Genomic DNA, 18038 nt, shown 5'->3' on the forward strand with positions numbered 1-18038 from the left:
AACCACTACACGACAATGATATCATTAATTTTTTTATTTAAAATTTTTAGATGCCTTTTGAGAATAAATACGATAGGTCGTCATTTATATGATGATAATGATGTTTTCTACCTAAAGCATATGTTATATTCATATTCTTTAGGATCCGAGTCCCATAAACCCAAAGTACAACCGTTAAATGTTACTAACTACTTGAGCTATGAGTCAATTGCGGATTACACAACATTTTAATGTGATACTTTGATGTTTATGAGACAAGCGCGTTAAGACGCATTTGGTACCGGGGATTCCATTGTCAATTTAAGTAGTTTCGTGAAAAAGGAAACGAAAGAAACAAAGCAAACGAGACAATGCACGAACTACAATAGTTACAATTTAAGCATATGTAGGTCGAAAGGTCGAACCAACGTACAACAACTAAATAACAAAAGATGAGCAATTTTCCAAGATAGGAGTTGAACACCCTATTCCTCCTTGAAAACAAGAGTTTGATGAGTTAAAGAAACTAATAGAAAGTAGCCGGACTCCTATCGGTTAGCAAGATCTTCATTGTGTGTTCATTGGCTCCGGACTAGCGGAGTTCAAGATGTCCAATAACGAGTTTTGAGGCTCCAACTCCTCATGCCACAGTGGAAGTTTGTCACCAGGATAGTAGTTTCTAGTCACTCCCTCGGAATTGATCTGCAAAACCGCACAAATGAAACGGAAAGAAAGGGACTTAGCCAATATATGGTCTTGTATGTTCGAAACAAAAATACTAATCTGATTGTCTAAGTCTCAAATAGAGTTGAGGGGGAAAAAGAACATACAACTACAGTACGGACAACACCCCCACTGGCACCATCTCGTGCAATGGCAAGAGAAACGGCCTTGACCACCAATTGCTGCAATGGTGCCACCAAAGATTCGTAAACAATAAAGCTCAAAACCAAACTTTACATAACGATAGCAATCCTTTTATTTGTCACAGGGAATGCCTGAATAATATCATCACCAACTACATATTATATATGATGGAGCCATAAAACGAAAATTTTAGTACTGATTTCCTTTCCAAGAGTAAAAGCTTGCTTGCAATACTGTAGCATTTAAGTTATTTATTGATGCAAAATAGCAACCAGGTCAAGTCCCATGGAAACTTAGAACTTTTCATGACCAATATGTTCCCAAGTACTAAATTTTTGAATCTGCAAACATGAAGAAATACATACCTCGGCTTCATCCTTGGTCATTCCTTCTTTCCATGCTTGATCGAAAAATCCATACAAGTAACTGGAGCCAGATCCTACAAAACGAAATATTATGTTAAGCCAAACTCTAGGGAAACACTATCAAACTGAACATCCTTGGAAGGCAAAATCACATTTAAAAGTTTAAAACTTCCAAACAGAAACTTCCAAGTTTTCAAGCTACAAAATATGATATGGAAACCAATCGCAATGATGTGGGGATAATAGGGATATCATATCTGAACATAACCCTTGTTTTGGCCGGTATATATATATGTTGTTGATCCCTCAAATTCCATTCATTGACCCCAAAATGAATTACTGAAATGTCATTGAGGCACATCCAGCATTACCAATCAGTTTCATTCTACTAAATCGAGTTTGATAATTGCCCAAAAAGTATCTCGATTATGCGTGTCCATAAGTATCAAAGAAGACTTCAAAGCCAAGTCATAAGTCACTAAAGATCCTATTTCAATCAAACAAATCCTATGACTTTCTTTTTTGTACAAGCGGTGCAATTTCATCCCACAACTGTAGCAGCTCAGTTAGAAACACAAATTTGACACTCAGTTGGAAAAAAATCCAGCATAACATACCTCCAATGGCAAAGGGCAGCTCTAGCAGTGTGCCACCAAGAGGAATTCCATAAATCTTACCGCCTTCGTACTTGTCCCAGCCGCCAACAATCAACCCAGTTTCCAACATATTCTGCCAAATCCAAAACATCACAAGACTACAAACAAAATCTAACGCAACAATACCAACAAACAAGGAACTAAAGGTCGTACCCAGTGCACAAGGCTCCCGCTTTACGCAGGGTCTGGGAGAGGTGAATGTCGGCTAGCCTTACCCCCATTTATGGAGAGGCTGCTCCCAAGTCTCGAACCCGAGACCTACCGCTCATGGGCGAAGGCACTTGTCATCGCACCAAGTGCGACCTCTACCAACAAACAAGGAACTAAAACAGTAAAATAAAAAACCAACCTTGTTGCCATAAGACAGCAGCCTGACGAGGTTTGCACAAACTTTCACAGTCGCAGGTTGGCCAAGCTGAATGCTGAGAAAACACAAACCCATCAGGAAAAAAAAATCAAAGGAGAATCATAAAAAGGAAAAGAATTGCAGAACAAAATAAGAAAACACTGACGTGTGCTGATGGAGGAAGTAGCGCACGTAGTCGGAAACAACTTGGGAATCGGCAGCCTGGGAAACCCAAAAGGGGAAAACGTTGGAATAGTCGAAAAAAATTAACAAATTGATGATACTGAACTGAAAGGAGTGAAATTGACAATATGGGTACCGATCCAGAGCGGCAGACGTAGACATTGTCGGTGAGCTGGGTGATTTTGTCGGAGGCGCGATTGGCCACGTACACTCCTGCAAGAATCAAAAGGCGATTTGGGTGAGTGTTGAAGGTTAAAAATCAGCTTAGGGTTTTGGTGGAGGAGAGAGTGAGGAGATTTACCGGTGCTGGTACGAGAGTCGGCGGCGAGTACGACGCCTCCGTCGTAGGTGACGCCAATGATGGTGGTACCCATGGAGTGAGGGGCGTTGAGATCCATGTCGGAAGAAGCCATAACGAATCAAAGGTTGGGTTTTTCAGAGGAAATTGAATTTGCAGAGAAAGAGAGAGAGGAGGGGCTTTTGTTAAAGCTGACTTAGTGCACAAGTTGTTTGGATTATCAATATTATGTGGGTTTTGGGTCATTTGGCCCAACAGATGAGGAGAAGAATATATCTAGAAATTAACTCTCCGTGAATGCAGTTCCAATTTGAACTTTTTGGGTTGAAGCGTTGAGTTCGAGTTGTGGGAGCATTTTAAGTTTTAACAAACACATAGTAGTGCTGAGTCCATGACCATTTCTTCCTCTGAAAAAGAAAACCCTAACAAAATCCAAAAAAAAAAAAACCGAACTAATATGGGGATGTTTTTCATTTGTTATTTAGAAGATTTAAACTTTTATTAGAAGCATGCATCAGCGGCTGGAATTGAATGTCATCAGCTAATCGATGATCAAAACTCTTGCTCGGCGAATATCTGGTTACATCTACATTCTCTCTTTTGAATGTTTACGAAAATAAGAACAAGTATTGACACTGTTTGTGTGTTTGTGGACAACACAATTATATATGCGAGATAAAATTTGACAAAAGAAAAAAGACAAAGATCATTAATTGAGACTTGTGAATCAATACCGATGACTTGCAGTGTCCTGGTTTTTATGAATGTATATACCTAATATTCAAGAAAATACGAAAAATTGCATTGTAGGAGAGAAAATACTGGCAGATACTACGTTCAGGATGATGTTAAACAAAGAATTCATTCAACTACATGGCCCCCACCGCACCTTTGCTGACATCCATACATCGACCAACAGCATCTCTACGATCCACATCATCAGGGGATAAAATAGACTCGACATTATCATCAACAGACCCATCCTGTACAAATCGATCCATATCAGCCTGCAATTCAAGATCTTTATCATCCCACTGCCAAAATGGAATCCCAATGAGAATCCATGCAAGGAATTGCCAATTCCTTCTAATACAAGAAGATGAAGAAATCACTCACCAACTGATGCGATGGTGATGTACGAAGCTTAAATTCCATAGGCAAAACTGTATAAGAAGCTTCCCCAAGAATTCTCTACAATGTGTAAAATAGAGAAACAGGAGAAGCAATTAGGGATTCGGCGGAAAGGGAATTGTAGGGATGTACGAGCGACCGGTATATAAAGGGAGGAGAAACCCTCTCGGGGATACGAAATTACAGATATGTACATTGGAATTTGGATTCTTCCAAGGCCCAAACCGACTTCTTCAGTCAAAGTAGTGGTACAATGTTGCACTTGTGTTTGGGTTAAAACCGAACTTTAAGCCCAAGGGTGGAGTCGGCCCAACCAAAGGCCCGGACGAAACTTAGGTGGCAGGAAAGGGCCACTTGCTTACCTACCCAAAGATCAAGTGGTGTAGGCTGATCAGACCACACAGCCCAATAAAGTACTTTATGGTGGCATTCATGTAAAAAAGCTGATGAGTCATCACCTCCAAACCGCATTCGGGCAAGGCTGTGGCTACAGGAACCCAAGCCAAAGTTGTCTATAAAAGGAAGAAGAGAAGGCAGGATTAGAGACACTCAAACAAACAAACAAATGCAAGCCAAAACTCTGCTCAAAGCCAGATTTGCCTTCCAAACGAAGCTGTAGTCAGCCAAGCCTTCATCCCATTCGGGACCAGCCTTTATCCCCCGCGGGATACTCTTTTCTTCTAACCTTTGTAATAGCTCTGCTACCCTGCTCTAACCTGTTGTAGTATCGATTCAACCTTTTGTATTCCCCTTTCCCCTCTCCACCTCTAAGCTTTCAGACCTTTGACAGAAACACAATGATAGGGACCTGCAAGACGATCATCCTTAATTGATAAGGTTTAATCTTGCCCGACCTTCGTGGCTCTGTCTTTGTCTTTTCTTTCTTTAAAAGCCTAGTAATATGTTGTATATTTCCAGTTATATATACAAGTTGTTTCTAGCAAAATCACTATGACAAAGCTTTCTCAGTACTTGGATCCGATTTAAATACATCTTCATTGCTTAAATCAGATCCAAGTCCTAAGCCCGAAGGCATGTAAATTTGATTAGTTTAAAAGTCATTGGCCTCAAGGCATAAAAAAGAACTTTATGTGGACTTAACCCATCCACGACAGTCCTTGATAAACGAGAAGTCCGAAGTTACTTGGGGCGCAAGTAATCGACCTACCTTCTAGTTTTCTTTCTATTATATCATGATTATCATAGAACGCTTAAGTATGGGATGGACTCTAATGGAAAGCCTCAAGGCCTACACCTAAGGCCTCACAAAGGCATCCATTTGGATTCATCCTATTCAGTGATCTCAAGAGTCTAAGCATAAGAATGAACTCTGATGGGAAGCCTCAAGGCCTACACCTAAGGCCCCACAAAGGCACCTATTTGGGTTCGTTCTATTCCTTGGATTCGGGTAATCAGAAATATAATAGTTAGAAGACTCCTACAATCACAAGAATAAATATTATGCGTTCGAGCACTGGTTTAGTTATTGATGGGAAGCCTCAAGGCCTACATTTAAGGCCCCACGAAGGCACCTGTTAAAACTAACACGGTTGCTTGGATACATATATATATATATATATATATATATATATATATATATATATATATATATATACATACAATGAAAGAACGACAACCATTTTACATCTGCCATGCTAAAGATGGCAGTGGCACGCCTGAGCACCTAAATGTTAACCTTGATTGTGAGCCTCAAGGCCTATACCTAAGGCCCCACAAAGGCACCTCTCAAAGTTAACGATGTCCTTCTCTTTCAGCCTTGCCCGAAGAGTCTTGCCCAACGAGACTTGCCCGACAAACGCCCAGAAACGAAGCAGAAGCCCGACAGCAGCCCTCAACCGGCGCCAACCTCCAGGGGAGCTGTGTGCTCGTCGGCCAGGAAACATCCCCAGCGGAAATTCCTGCCACGAACATAGTTTTGGCACGCCCGGTGGGACCCAAACTTCCAGATCTTGCATGTCCAAAAAGAAGAACCATAAACTCGATAAAAAGAATCCAAAGGAAGGTCTTCTCCAAATGGCAGGACAATCAGAAAATCCTTCTTCCCCATCCGGACAGGTGGTTCCAGATAGCCCGACTGCATCTGAAAGATCACAAGGAAGGGGAAGCAACGAAGAACTACAAGCTACAATGATCCAAGTGTTAAAAAGCATGGAAATGATCTCCCTAGAAACAAAGGGAGAAGTAGGCAGACTTTGTATGCTCACAGGGAATCTACAGAGAAAGCTTGATTTGGAGTTCTCTACTCCGAATGGTGCTCAAGGAAGTGGAATAAGCCAGGTTATTACGAGAGATGAGCCAATCATTCCCTTATTCCCACTACTAGAAGAAACAGGAGATAGGGGAAAGAAAAAGGTAATTCCTGAGGGAAGTCAACCAGTGATGGAGCCGATCCCAGAAAAAGAGTTTCCTAGTTTCCCATTATTATCATTTAATAATAGGGGGCAGAACGAACAGGAAAGGATGAGGTACGGAATGCCAGGTATGATGGGAGAAATCAGTGGAAATGAGGCTACCACTACTATTACCACTACTGCGTCAGATAAACCTCCACCCTATAGACCACCCCCGATGGTCAATAAAGGTGGAGGATCTAACTGGAGGAGGCCCGAACCAAGGAGGGAAGCAAATGCGGGCAATGACCGGAGCCCGAAGATTGGATCAGCTATCCTCGGTTGTAATGATAATTTAGCCACTCAGCAATTAAGGGAGGAGTTGGCTGAGTTAAGAAGGACGGTGACTCAAAACGCCCAGCCACGGGCTCGCCCAGTATTCAGGATCACTTACCAGAAGCCGTATCCTGAACATATCGACGAGCTAAATCCATTCCCTCTCAACTTCAAGATGCCCGCATTCCCTACCTTCACAGGTGAAGACAGCAGTGTGTCTTCCAGAGACCATATTTTCAAATTCTCCAATCACTGTATGGCGTATGAGGACAATCCAAACTACAAATTGAGGTTGTTTGGAAATTCGTTGGCGGGATTGGCGTCTCAATGGTATTCTCTATTACCCCCCAACTCTATTGCCAACTGGGGGCAAATGGAGATGGCTTTTCATGAACAGTTCTACAGGATAGAGCCAGAATTGACCATCAATGATCTAGTGGAGGTAAAACAATACGATCATGAATCCACGGAAGACTTCATGATGAGGTTCAGGAGGACCAAAATGAGATGCCAATTCCCCGTCAATCAAGCACAGCTCATATCCATTGCTCAAAGGGCTTTGAAATTACCTTTGAGAAAAAGGTTTTATGATGCACAGTTCAGTGAGCTGCAAGAACTTGTGATTGCTGCCACGAAGTACGAAAGGTTGTTGCAAGAGGAACAACAAGTGAAGCACACTTCCAAAGTCCCTCCGTTCTACAAAAGCAAGGCTACTATTCACCATGTGGAGGTGGGAGAAACCAGGCCCGAACACGAGGATGGTCGTGAGGAAGAAAATATAGAAGTATGTGCTGCTGAGATGACTACGCCCTTCAAACCATTGACGATCAAGGGGTTAGTCCAACCTGTCAATGATCAGAAGATCGTGATGAATGATGGTGGTTTCGTCCCCATGAAACCCCCAAAGTATCAGAGTTATTCATTCGATTTAACCAAGGCACCGGAGATTTACGAAGAACTGGTGCGGGCAAGAGTAATTTTGCCCGATAGTGCCAAAAAGATGCCCATGCCCGAGGAACTCAGGGGGAAAAAGTATTGCAAGCTACATTATACTTTCAACCATTCTATAGTTAATTGTGTCCAGTTTAGAGATTGGGTACAAGATCTTATAGTGAATGGAAAGCTATTGCTTGATTCACCCCAAGCCAGTATGATGGTGGATACTAACCTTTTCCCGGAGGCTCCTATTAATATGATCGACCTCATTTTTAAGAAGTCGGGGTCATCAGCTGAGTAAGAGTGCCATGAGGGGACCAGAGGACCAGGGACAGATTCTAAGGTTGTCAACAATAGAGGTGGAGAAAGAAAGCAAGTAGACAAGGGGGCAAAGAATTGCCCGAGACCAGTTGTTCGAACAAAGCAAAGCAGGGAGCAAATTACATATCCATTCCAATATAAAAAGGGAGTTACAAATCATTCTATTCTAAAAACTTTACATCTTTACATAGAGTGATTATTCTGGAATAGTATGTTCGCATGATGGTAAAAATCCTACTAGGTTCGGCCAAAACAGTATGGCTATTTACAAGTTTGGACTTGGCTTGTTCTAGCTCCGAAGTCGCTTCTTCTACCCCTTCGATTTGGTGTTCAAGGGTATCTAGAAGAGTTGCTCTTTCTGCCTTTAAGGCAATCAGTTGCTCTTCAAGCTTCTGGATTTCAGAAGAAACCACTTTAACCCTTTCTTTGGTCTGCATGCTTTCTTCCATCAGCCGTTTGACTTGGGTAGAGGAGTTGGATTCTTTCTCCATAAAGCATTTTGCCCGGTTCGCTTGTCTATCCGCTCTCTGGTATTGTTCCCTGAGAGCCCGCAAGTTCTCGAAGAAGGAGAGAAAAGAATCGTGATGAGGCTTGGACAAATGACCAGTTTTGAAAAATTCAGTTATGACCTTCTCAAGATCACAAAGAGCCTTGAGACTAAATGAAGCGGTGAATTCTTTCTTTGCCCATTCCTGAAAGATTTGCTTTTGCTCCAAAGACATGGAGGTTGCTGAAGGCTGCGTTGAAGATTTCAACCGCGTCTCAAGTCGCCCGAGTGCTTCAAAGAGTTTGGGCAGCTTGGCCGGATCTAAGGACGAGAAATGAGGAGGGTCCGGCGTGATAGTTCTCTCCGATGAGACAATGCCTATTTAGGGGGTAACCTCTGCCTGATTAGTCTGCTCAACTCCAGAGGGAGAGGTACCAATACCTCCAGGAGATGAATGAGGATGAGAGCGCTTTGATTTACGGGCCAATGGAGGAGGGGATGTTTCTTTTGGAGCTTGCTGCAAAAAACCAAAAGACTCGGTCGAGTTAAATACAGGTGGAAGCAAATGAGGTTCTGGAGAGAAGAAGTTTACCTGACTCAGCCCCGGGGTTTCACCAGAGAAGGTACTAACTCTTGGTTGGGGAGAAGGTTCTTCACCACCAGCTGGAGGAGCTGCCCCTGAACCTGTGCCTGCATCCTGGATATATCCAAAGAAAGCAGTAATTATCAGCAAAATGGTCACCAGAGGAAGAAGCAAGAAGAAAGTATTCCAATACCTGAGTCTGGTCTGGATGAGGAGAAGAAGGTTCATCAACTATCGGGCGAGCAAACGCCTGCGAAATGGCAGCATCTGAAGTAACAGGGATCTAAGGAACTATGGGTTCCTTATCTGAGACCACTAGTGAGGGAGGTGGCTCATACATTGGAGACGGCTGCAGGAAAAATGAATAGGAGTTAATTGGGTAGCAATGTGCAGAATTTCAAAGAGGAAATAATAACTCACCAAATGATCATCTTCATCCACGAAGTGTAGCATCACTCCTGTGGACGGATCAAATTGAGAAGAAGGGGTCGCATCTAGAGCAGTGGAAGAGGCCATAGATCTCAGAGGAGGTCCCTGACTAGGCAAAGAAGCAGATGCACCAGCCTAGGAAGACAAAATAGAAGAAGAAAAAGGCCTTAGCCATTAGATCCATAAATTGGATAGAAATCCAAGAAGTAGGGGGAAAGAAGTACCTCAGCAGGACTGGTCTGAGAGGGGGAAAGGTTTTTCTCTCTGGAAGGTTGTGGAGAAGCCTCGGGCGAAGAGAGCGTTTCCTCTCTTGCAGCCTGAGTCAGAGTAATCAAGTTTAGAGTTGTATGAAAGGCAGAAATTATGCAACAAAATCAGCCATACCTCGAGTTCTCGGAGGGTGGTGTTTCGCAATTCTTCGGCCTTTTTAAGCATAGCAGCTCTTAGTGGTTCTTCCTTAGAAGCCAGGATTGGTCTTTTAGATGCTTGAGGTCCTGTTGATCGATAAAAGGGACAATTAGATAAAGGAGAAAGGTAGCAGTTTGAAATAGGAAAAGGAAACTCACTTGATGATTGTTGCTTCTTTCTGCCTGCCTCAGGAACTGGAGCAGATAGGATTGATGATTCAAGAGGAATAGTAATCCTTGCCCGCTTACTCTTTCGAGTAAGAACTGGTCGTGTGGTTGCTAGACGAGGTGCAGGATCAGGGTTTGAATCTTTAGTCATAGCTGCTTTCTTTCGCTTGGGGGCTTTAGTGATTATTCTGGGCGTTCCTTCAGCTTCTGAATCACCAATGGATTCTGATATATCCGTCCCCTCCCCAGCTTCTCGTCTCTCAGCCTCTGCGGCAGCACCATGAAGAATTGCAGCATCAGCAGAATCATTCTCCGATTCAATGGCTTCAGACTCTGTATCCACTGGAGTTGCAAAATCAAGCAAATATGAGGGAAAATGGACATCGGAGGAAAAACAGAATCAGATGGAAAGAGAGGTACCTATTAGGAGTAACCGGTTTTTCTCTTGAATCATCTCCTTCCAAGTTGCAAGCTCGCCCGAGCCAGGATATGATTTAAGAGAAAGCTGGTTGAAGATGCGATCGTGATTCACCTTCAAATCTCCTCCATACTTTCTGGTCCATTTATCCTCCCACCAAGATGAAAACAGTGAGGTACATTCAAAGTTGAGAACAACGGAATGTCGGGCTGCTTGACTCATTACATCCAGGCTGCGTCAGGCGGCTCGGAATGTCACTTCAGTTGGGGTTTGTAACCGGAATGAGGTGCCACAATGGACAGAGTCGAAGAATGGGACAGGTATAGCTTGCCTAAATCCTAACTGCCGGCTGCAGAAGTTAGGATGGTACACCTCCAAGCCTCGATCATATCTATTGCCCCGAACCCCCCAGGCCAAGTCTCTTGGTTGAATACAGCTGATGAATTTTTCTCTACAAAAGGGGGTAGCATCCTTACCAGGGGCATCTTGGAAGGCTTGGTCAGAGAACCAAGGGTATCTCCTCAAGACTGACGCACCCTATTCCAAGTCTGATCGAGTCCTGCAGACTCCGAAAAAGTAAAAATAGGCGAATGTGGAATGGTCTGTGGGAGGAGCTTCGGCTAGAATTCGGGCAGGAGCCACACCCTCTGGAAACTCTAGATTGGTAGCTCGAAATTCTGAAAAATACCATTGCAGCCAGAGTTGTACCATCCAGATTGGTCCGTTCAAATTGGTCTCAAAGGGCTCATCCCGAGTCATTTCAAAAAGAAGGTGATAGAGATGGGAGAAAAGAAATGGACCTGTGGCTACATCATCAAAATTATGGAGAACCTCCACCAAAGGGATCCATTCTACCCTCACTCCTTTGGATTTATTGGGGAAGACATGCTTGTTGAGCCAATAAAGGAGAAAGTACATATGCTCTTGGTCTTTGTCAGCCCGAGGGGAGCCTACCCCAAAATTTTCCTTTACAAAAGGAATGAAACCTTTAAAGGAGGTCCCATAACTCTTGAAAGTGGCGGAATTGTAGCTCAGAGGAAGGAAGGGGGTAGAAGAACTCGAACTCCCGGTGGTAGAAGACGGAACCCAATCTTGAGTAACATCTACTGTCCTGCCCGACGGCCTCAACCCGAAGACCTGGGCCATATCAAGGATGGTGGGAGACATGGGACCCATACGAAAATCAAAGGTATTTGTGCCCGTATTCCAGAAAAGAAGAGCAGAAGTGAGCAATTCGGGCTTAGGAACAATGAAAGTCTTCGAAAGCATAAGTAATTCATAAATACCATTGCTCATCCATTTTTGCTTGAAGAAGGGCTCCAATTCGTCAACCCACTGGACCCAGGTGGGATCATTCATCAAGGGAAAGCCTCGACGATGTAATGACCATTTGGAGGAGGAGATGCCCGACCCGGTCAAATAGGGATTTGGGGTAAACCAGTTTCCCCTAGGCATGTTGTCTTCTACTACTGAGGGGACCCGAGAAATCCAGGCGGGACCCAATGACTGTACCCCATGCATCTCGAAGAATAGTTCAGAATGTAAACCTGCCCGCGGACGATGCAGCCCGTTGAGTAGACGGCGTATGGTGGCGATTCCGTCGCCAGACTCATAGGATGGTGGGGTTTGGCTGGATCCTGAAGCCATTTGATAAAGGTCGAGAAAGAAAAACAAGGAAGATAATAAAGATGCAACCTTCTCGGGTAACAGAGAAAATGGTAGGGAGAAGTAGGGAAGTTTTTTTTTATCACAAGAGGATTCCTTTCTACTGAACACGGAAAAATAGGAAGTTCAATCGTGAGGTATTCGTGGGTTTAAAAAGGAACCTCTTTCAATTAATATTGGCGCCTGGAATTCCATGTTTAATATCAATTGAAGGGGGCATTGTTTGGGTTAAAACCGAACTTTAAGCCCAAGGGTGGAGTCGGCCCAACCAAAGGCCCGGACGAAACTTAGGTGGCAGGAAAGGGCCACTTGCTTACCTACCCAAAGATCAAGTGGTGTAGGTTGATCAGACCACACAGCCCAATAAAGTACTTTATGGTGGCATTCATGTAAAAAAGCTGATGAGTCATCACCTCCAAACCGCATTCGGGCAAGGCTGTGGCTACAGGAACCCAAGCCAAAGTTGTCTATAAAAGGAAGAAGAGAAGGCAGGATTAGAGACACTCAAACAAACAAACAAATGCAAGCCAAAACTCTGCTCAAAGCCAGATTTGCCTTCCAAACGAAGCTGTAGTCAGCCAAGCCTTCATCCCATTCGGGACCAGCCTTTATCCCCCGCGGGATACTATTTTCTTCTAACCTTTGTAATAGCTCTGCTACCCTGCTCTAACCTGTTGTAGTATCGATTCAACCTTTTGTATTCCCCTTTCCCCTCTCCACCTCTAAGTTTTCAGACCTTTGACAGAAACACAATGATAGGGACCTGCAAGACGATCATCCTTAATTGATAAGGTTTAATCTTGCCCGACCTTCGTGGCTCTGTCTTTGTCTTTTCTTTCTTTAAAAGCCTAGTAATATGTTGTATATTTCCAGTTATATATACAAGTTGTTTCTAGCAAAATCACTATGACAAAGCTTTCTCAGTACTTGGATCCGATTTAAATACATCTTCATTGCTTAAATCAGATCCAAGTCCTAAGCCCGAAGGCATGTAAATCTGATTAGTTTAAAAGTCCTTGGCCTCAAGGCATAAAAAAGAACTTTATGTGGACTTAACCCATCCACGACAGTCCTTGATAAACGAGAAGTCCGAAGTTACTTGGGGCGCAAGTAATCGACCTACCTTCTAGTTTTCTTTCTATTATATCATGATTATCATAGAACGCTTAAGTATGGGATGGACTCTAATGGAAAGCCTCAAGGCCTACACCTAAGGCCTCACAAAGGCATCCATTTGGATTCATCATATTCAGTGATCTCAAGAGTCTAAGCATAAGAATGAACTCTGATGGGAAGCCTCAAGGCCTACACCTAAGGCCCCACAAAGGCACATATTTGGGTTCGTTCTATTCCTTGGATTCGGGTAATCAGAAATATAATAGTTAGAAGACTCCTACAATCACAAGAATAAATATGATGCGTTCGAGCACTGGTTTAGTTATTGATGGGAAGCCTCAAGGCCTACATTTAAGGCCCCACGAAGGCACCTGTTAAAACTAACACGGTTGCTTGGATACATATATATATATATATATATACACACAATGAAAGAACGACAACCATTTTACATCTGCCATGCTAAAGATGGCAGTGGCACGCCTGAGCACCTAAATGTTAACCTTGATTGTGAGCCTCAAGGCCTATACCTAAGGCCCCACAAAGGCACCTCTCAAAGTTAACGTTGTCCTTCTCTTTCAGCCTTGCCCGAAGAGTCTTTCCCGACGAGACTTGCCCGACAAACGCCCAGAAACGAAGCAGAAGCCCGACAGCAGCCCTCAACCGGCGCCAACCTCCAGGGGAGCTGTGTGCTCGTCGGCCAGGAAACATCCCCAGCGGAAATTCCTGCCACGAACAACTTGTCTTTCATTTTTCCTGGGCCCGGTTTGAATTTTGACAATATGGGAAACCCAAAAGGGAAAAACGTTGGAATAGTCGAAAAAAATTAAGAAATTGATGATATTGAACTGAAAGGGGTGAAATTTGACAATATGGGTACCGATCCAGAGCGGCAGACGTAGACATTGTCGGTGAGCTGGGTGATTTTGTCGGAGGCGCGATTGGCCACGTACACTCCTGCAAGAATCAAAAGGCGATTTGGGTGAGTGTTGACTGTGAAAAATCAGCTTAGGGTTTTGGTGGAGGACAGAGCGATGAGACTTACCGGTGCTGGTACGAGAGTCGGCGGCGAGTACGACGCCTCCGTCGTAGGTGACGCCAATGATGGTGGTACCCATGGAGTGAGGGGCGTTGAGATCCATGTCGGAAGAAGCCATAACGAATCAAAGGTTGGGTTTTTCAGAGGAAATTGAATTTGCAGAGAGAGAGAGAGGAAGGGCTTTTGTTAAAGCTGACTTAGTGCACAAGTTCTTTGGATTTTCAATATTATGTGGGTTTTGGGTCATTTGGCACAAATTATTAATATGTCATTACACCCAACTCTGTTAAGTTTTCATTAAAAATAAATCATGGGCAATTGTGTTTAGCGTTACTTCGGACATTTGAATACTCTTTCACAAGTTTTTTTATTTTTTATTTATTTTTATATAAGATATATTAGGAATAAATTGGTTTAAGGATTTTTGACCTCCTTTTCACTAATTATCTATTTTTCTTTGGGACGACACAAAACTTTTGGCTGGTAAAAAAAACATGACTGGTTCATTACCAGAACTTATTGTCAACTACTCAAACAAATATTAGACTTACTATGACTAACTCCAACCCAAAATAAATAAATAAACACTCAAATTGGCTTTAAATTTGACAAACCCAAACATTTAAAAATAAAAATAAACTCATGAAAAGGGCTTGAAAATTTTGAGTTTTAATGATAAGGACAAAATAAATGGTAAAGTGAATAGTACCAGGTTTGACTTTTTAGTGTAAAAATATGGTTTTTCGTTAAAGTGAACAGTACCGGAAGTTTTTCGTTAAAATTCACTTAAAAAAAAGGAGTGGCCTAACAGCTGGGCCCCACATGGCAGGGGATCCCAACTGTCCACAAGTAACATGGGTTTCAAATTGAGCCTTTCGATGGGTTATCAACCTTTCAGGTGACATGGCTGCTAAATTTGTGCCACGTGACAAAAAATTATTTTTTTATGCATTTAAAAATAATTAATTAAAGAAAAAAATTAACAAAACAAAACAAACCCAGAAACCCATCCTTTCCCCTTCCCCGTAACCCCTTACCCCTCTCCTCCATTCTCTTCACCTCCCCCCCCCCCCGCACCCCACCCCACCCCACCCCACCCCACCCCACCAAGATTACCCATATTTGTTCTAAAATAGATAACCCAGCTTTCCCATCAATTTTCCCTCGTTTTCTTAACGCCCTCGTTCGAACTCCAGTCTTCTCCTCCACGACGGCGGGGCCTTGCTCGCTCCTAGCCCAACGACCACTGTAGCGGCTGGAGTGAGGGCAGCATCGGAGACACGGGGTTTGTCCTGGAAGTAGTCGACGAGGATGTGAGCTTCCTCGAGGGTGAGGCTGGAGATGTCGATGCCGAGCTTCTCGATCTTTTTTGGGGCTTCGACAACGGGGAGGGGGCGGATGTGGGTGGCGCGGTGGGTGAGGGTAGGGGTTTGGGGGTTGAAGGGGAATTGGAAAGTGGGTTTAGTGAAGTGGGAGGGATAGGAGGCGGCGGCGGGGAGGTGAAAAGGGAGGAGTGAGAGAGAGAAGGGAGGGGAGGTGAAGAAAGTGGAGGAGAAGTGGGTCGACGAAAATGGGTTTTAGGGTTTTTTTTTTTAATAACTTTTCTTTAACTAATTATTTTTAAATGCATAAAAAATATATTTTTTGCCACATGGCACAAATTTGACTTCCACGTCAGCACAAATTTGACATCCCATATTTGCCACATCATCGCTTAACGGTTTAATTAACAGATTTTCCAACGGATGAATGAAATTGAAATAAAATGATAAGTAAATATATGAAACTGAAATGTTTTAAAGATGTAAGAAATTTAAATTGACTCCAAACCTGAATGGGTAAAATTAGGGGTGGGCAAACGGGTCTTGGACCCGCGAGTAGTAGCGGTTCAGGGTGGGTCTATATTTTTTATATACAAAACGAGGAGGGGTAGAGCGAGTCAGGTCCAAGTAAAATGTGGGGTGGGACATATTCTTTTTTCTGAAAACATAGGCCCCCGGCCTGACCGTGGATACCCAATAGTGTTGGTTATATGTATAGAGTTCAAATCACACACGCACAATTTTCTCACTTTCGAGAAGCCTTTCCAATTCTCGATTGAATCTCCTCTCCTTGACCCTATATGAATACAATGAATGAATTTGATCTTCAATTTAAAATATTTACACTAGTGGATACTACAAAATCTTATGTCATGATGATTGATGAAAATTGAGGATTTTGTAAAAGGAATAACATGCAAGCTTTGAGTTCCGTTGGCAAAGTCTAAACTTTTGAGAAAGGTTTCACAACCTTGAAAACAAAAACTCTTTCATTTTGCATATCCTTGCACATTTAATATTTTGTAATAGACTAGTAGTGTATGGATGTTTGTTTATTAAACTCTTATTTTCGAGTGTAGATATAGTACTTAAACGACAAATGTGTTTTAATGTTTTGAAGTAATATTTATGTGGCAATGTGTGGTATGTGCAAATTTAAGAAGAAAAAAATATATTTTTTCTTAATGGGTCATAACGGTCGTGTCACTTGGGTAAAATGACCCGACCTATTAAGGACCTGTTAAGATAACGGGTGTGACACGACACGACCCGTTAAGATAACAGATGTTACACGAAAATGACACCAACACGACAAACATAACCCGTTTGCTAGGCCTACTGCCCACTTTCACTCACGTTGTCTCACACACCAACTCCACATTCTCCGGCGCGTGCGGGTGCTCCCCATAGTACGTTACGATCAGCACCATCGGATCATCCGGAGCTCGGTCCACGTGTTTCCTCGCCGGGCACCCTCTTACCATTATGCACTTGTAATATCCTCTGTTCAACATAAACAATTAAGCAAACGTCAGATTCAATTCTCACCGTCCGATCATATCGCATCCCGATTTTTCATTTCATTACCAAATCAACGGCTGGGATTGAAATTGAGTACCTTGGGTAAGGCGAGCCCTTGATCGGCTTCTGACCGTACTTTCTCTAGGAGTACTCGTCCGCTAGAATATCATTGATTTTTGAACTTATCGCCGGCACCCGAATCGTTTTCTTCACCCGCTTTTTCCTGAATCAATTAATTGATTAATTTTTTAAATAAAAAAATCGAATATATAAACTAGTTTGAGGATTTTAGTCGTCGGTCAAAATTAAGAGTAATATAAAGAAAATTAAATTTGTAGATAAAAATTTATAAACTAAATTTGTAGATAATATTAGGAGAATTAATACGCCAGGCGCATCTTATTGTGTCAGCCTCAACGCGTGTTACAACCATTAATGCCCATAAACTCACCGGGATACTGACCGAGTCCATTCCTGTTAGGATTGACGATATTACATGATAAGGAAAAATAAAAAGTAAAGCACAAAGATAGACACTAAGAATTTACGTGGTTCAACAATTTTTGCTTACATCTACAAGACAACAATCAATCTTCCACTATATTAAAATAATGGACACGACAAGAACAATCTTACCAAGCCAAAGACAAGGCTTGATGAATAAAAGAAATTATAACACACTCTCACACTGTTAATCTGACTCATAATTTATGGTGGAACACGCTCCCTCTCAACCTTGGAGTGGAACAATTCTTAGAACTATCACTCTTAGTCTTTTGGATGATCTACAATGGTGAAATGCCACCTCTATTCATATGCATGGATGGAAAATCCTAGCGAGTCCAAGAATTAAATCTTCCACTATCACTGGAAGTCAAACCACTCATGCACCATCCAATGCATTACCCTTGGAACTCCATATGTTCATGCACCACATAGAGTTCTCATGTTTGATTAAATGAACCAACCATTACATTCCTTTGAATATAGTATTCTCCAATGTTTCATTTGTTCTCGAAAGACTTCCAACATTTTTATGGTTCGTTGAGACTATGGAAAAACCAACCAACTCTTATAGTCTCAGTAACCATGCTAGAGGCGTATTTTAGCTGGG

General features: G+C 42.6%; 1 protein-coding gene and 1 pseudogene across 3 annotated transcripts; both read right to left on the reverse strand.

Annotated features, from left to right (window-relative positions):
- Positions 1-351: 351 nt before the first annotated feature.
- On the reverse strand, positions 352-14284 carry LOC126604263 (proteasome subunit beta type-6-like). Of its 3 annotated transcripts, none has more exons than XM_050271445.1 (8): positions 14088-14284; positions 13923-13999; positions 2380-2435; positions 2217-2289; positions 1829-1940; positions 1212-1285; positions 810-884; positions 352-681 (listed from the first exon to the last, which is right to left on the reverse strand). In XM_050271445.1, exons 1-8 carry the CDS (start codon positions 14197-14199, stop codon positions 547-549), a joined length of 714 nt encoding a protein of 237 aa, XP_050127402.1. In that variant the 5' UTR covers positions 14200-14284; the 3' UTR covers positions 352-546. The 3 variants fall into 3 exon arrangements, with proteins under 3 accessions (XP_050127402.1, XP_050127401.1, XP_050127400.1); XM_050271444.1 differs by lacking the exon at positions 13923-13999 and adding an exon at positions 2533-2609 and having other exon boundaries at positions 14088-14283; XM_050271443.1 differs by lacking the exons at positions 13923-13999; positions 14088-14284 and adding exons at positions 2533-2609; positions 2698-2880.
- LOC126604268 (uncharacterized) lies at positions 8635-9355 on the reverse strand (annotated as a pseudogene).
- Positions 14285-18038: the final 3754 nt, after the last annotated feature.

This window comes from Malus sylvestris, chromosome 15, assembly GCF_916048215.2.
Source record: "Malus sylvestris chromosome 15, drMalSylv7.2, whole genome shotgun sequence".
Lineage (NCBI taxonomy): Eukaryota > Viridiplantae > Streptophyta > Magnoliopsida > Rosales > Rosaceae > Malus > Malus sylvestris.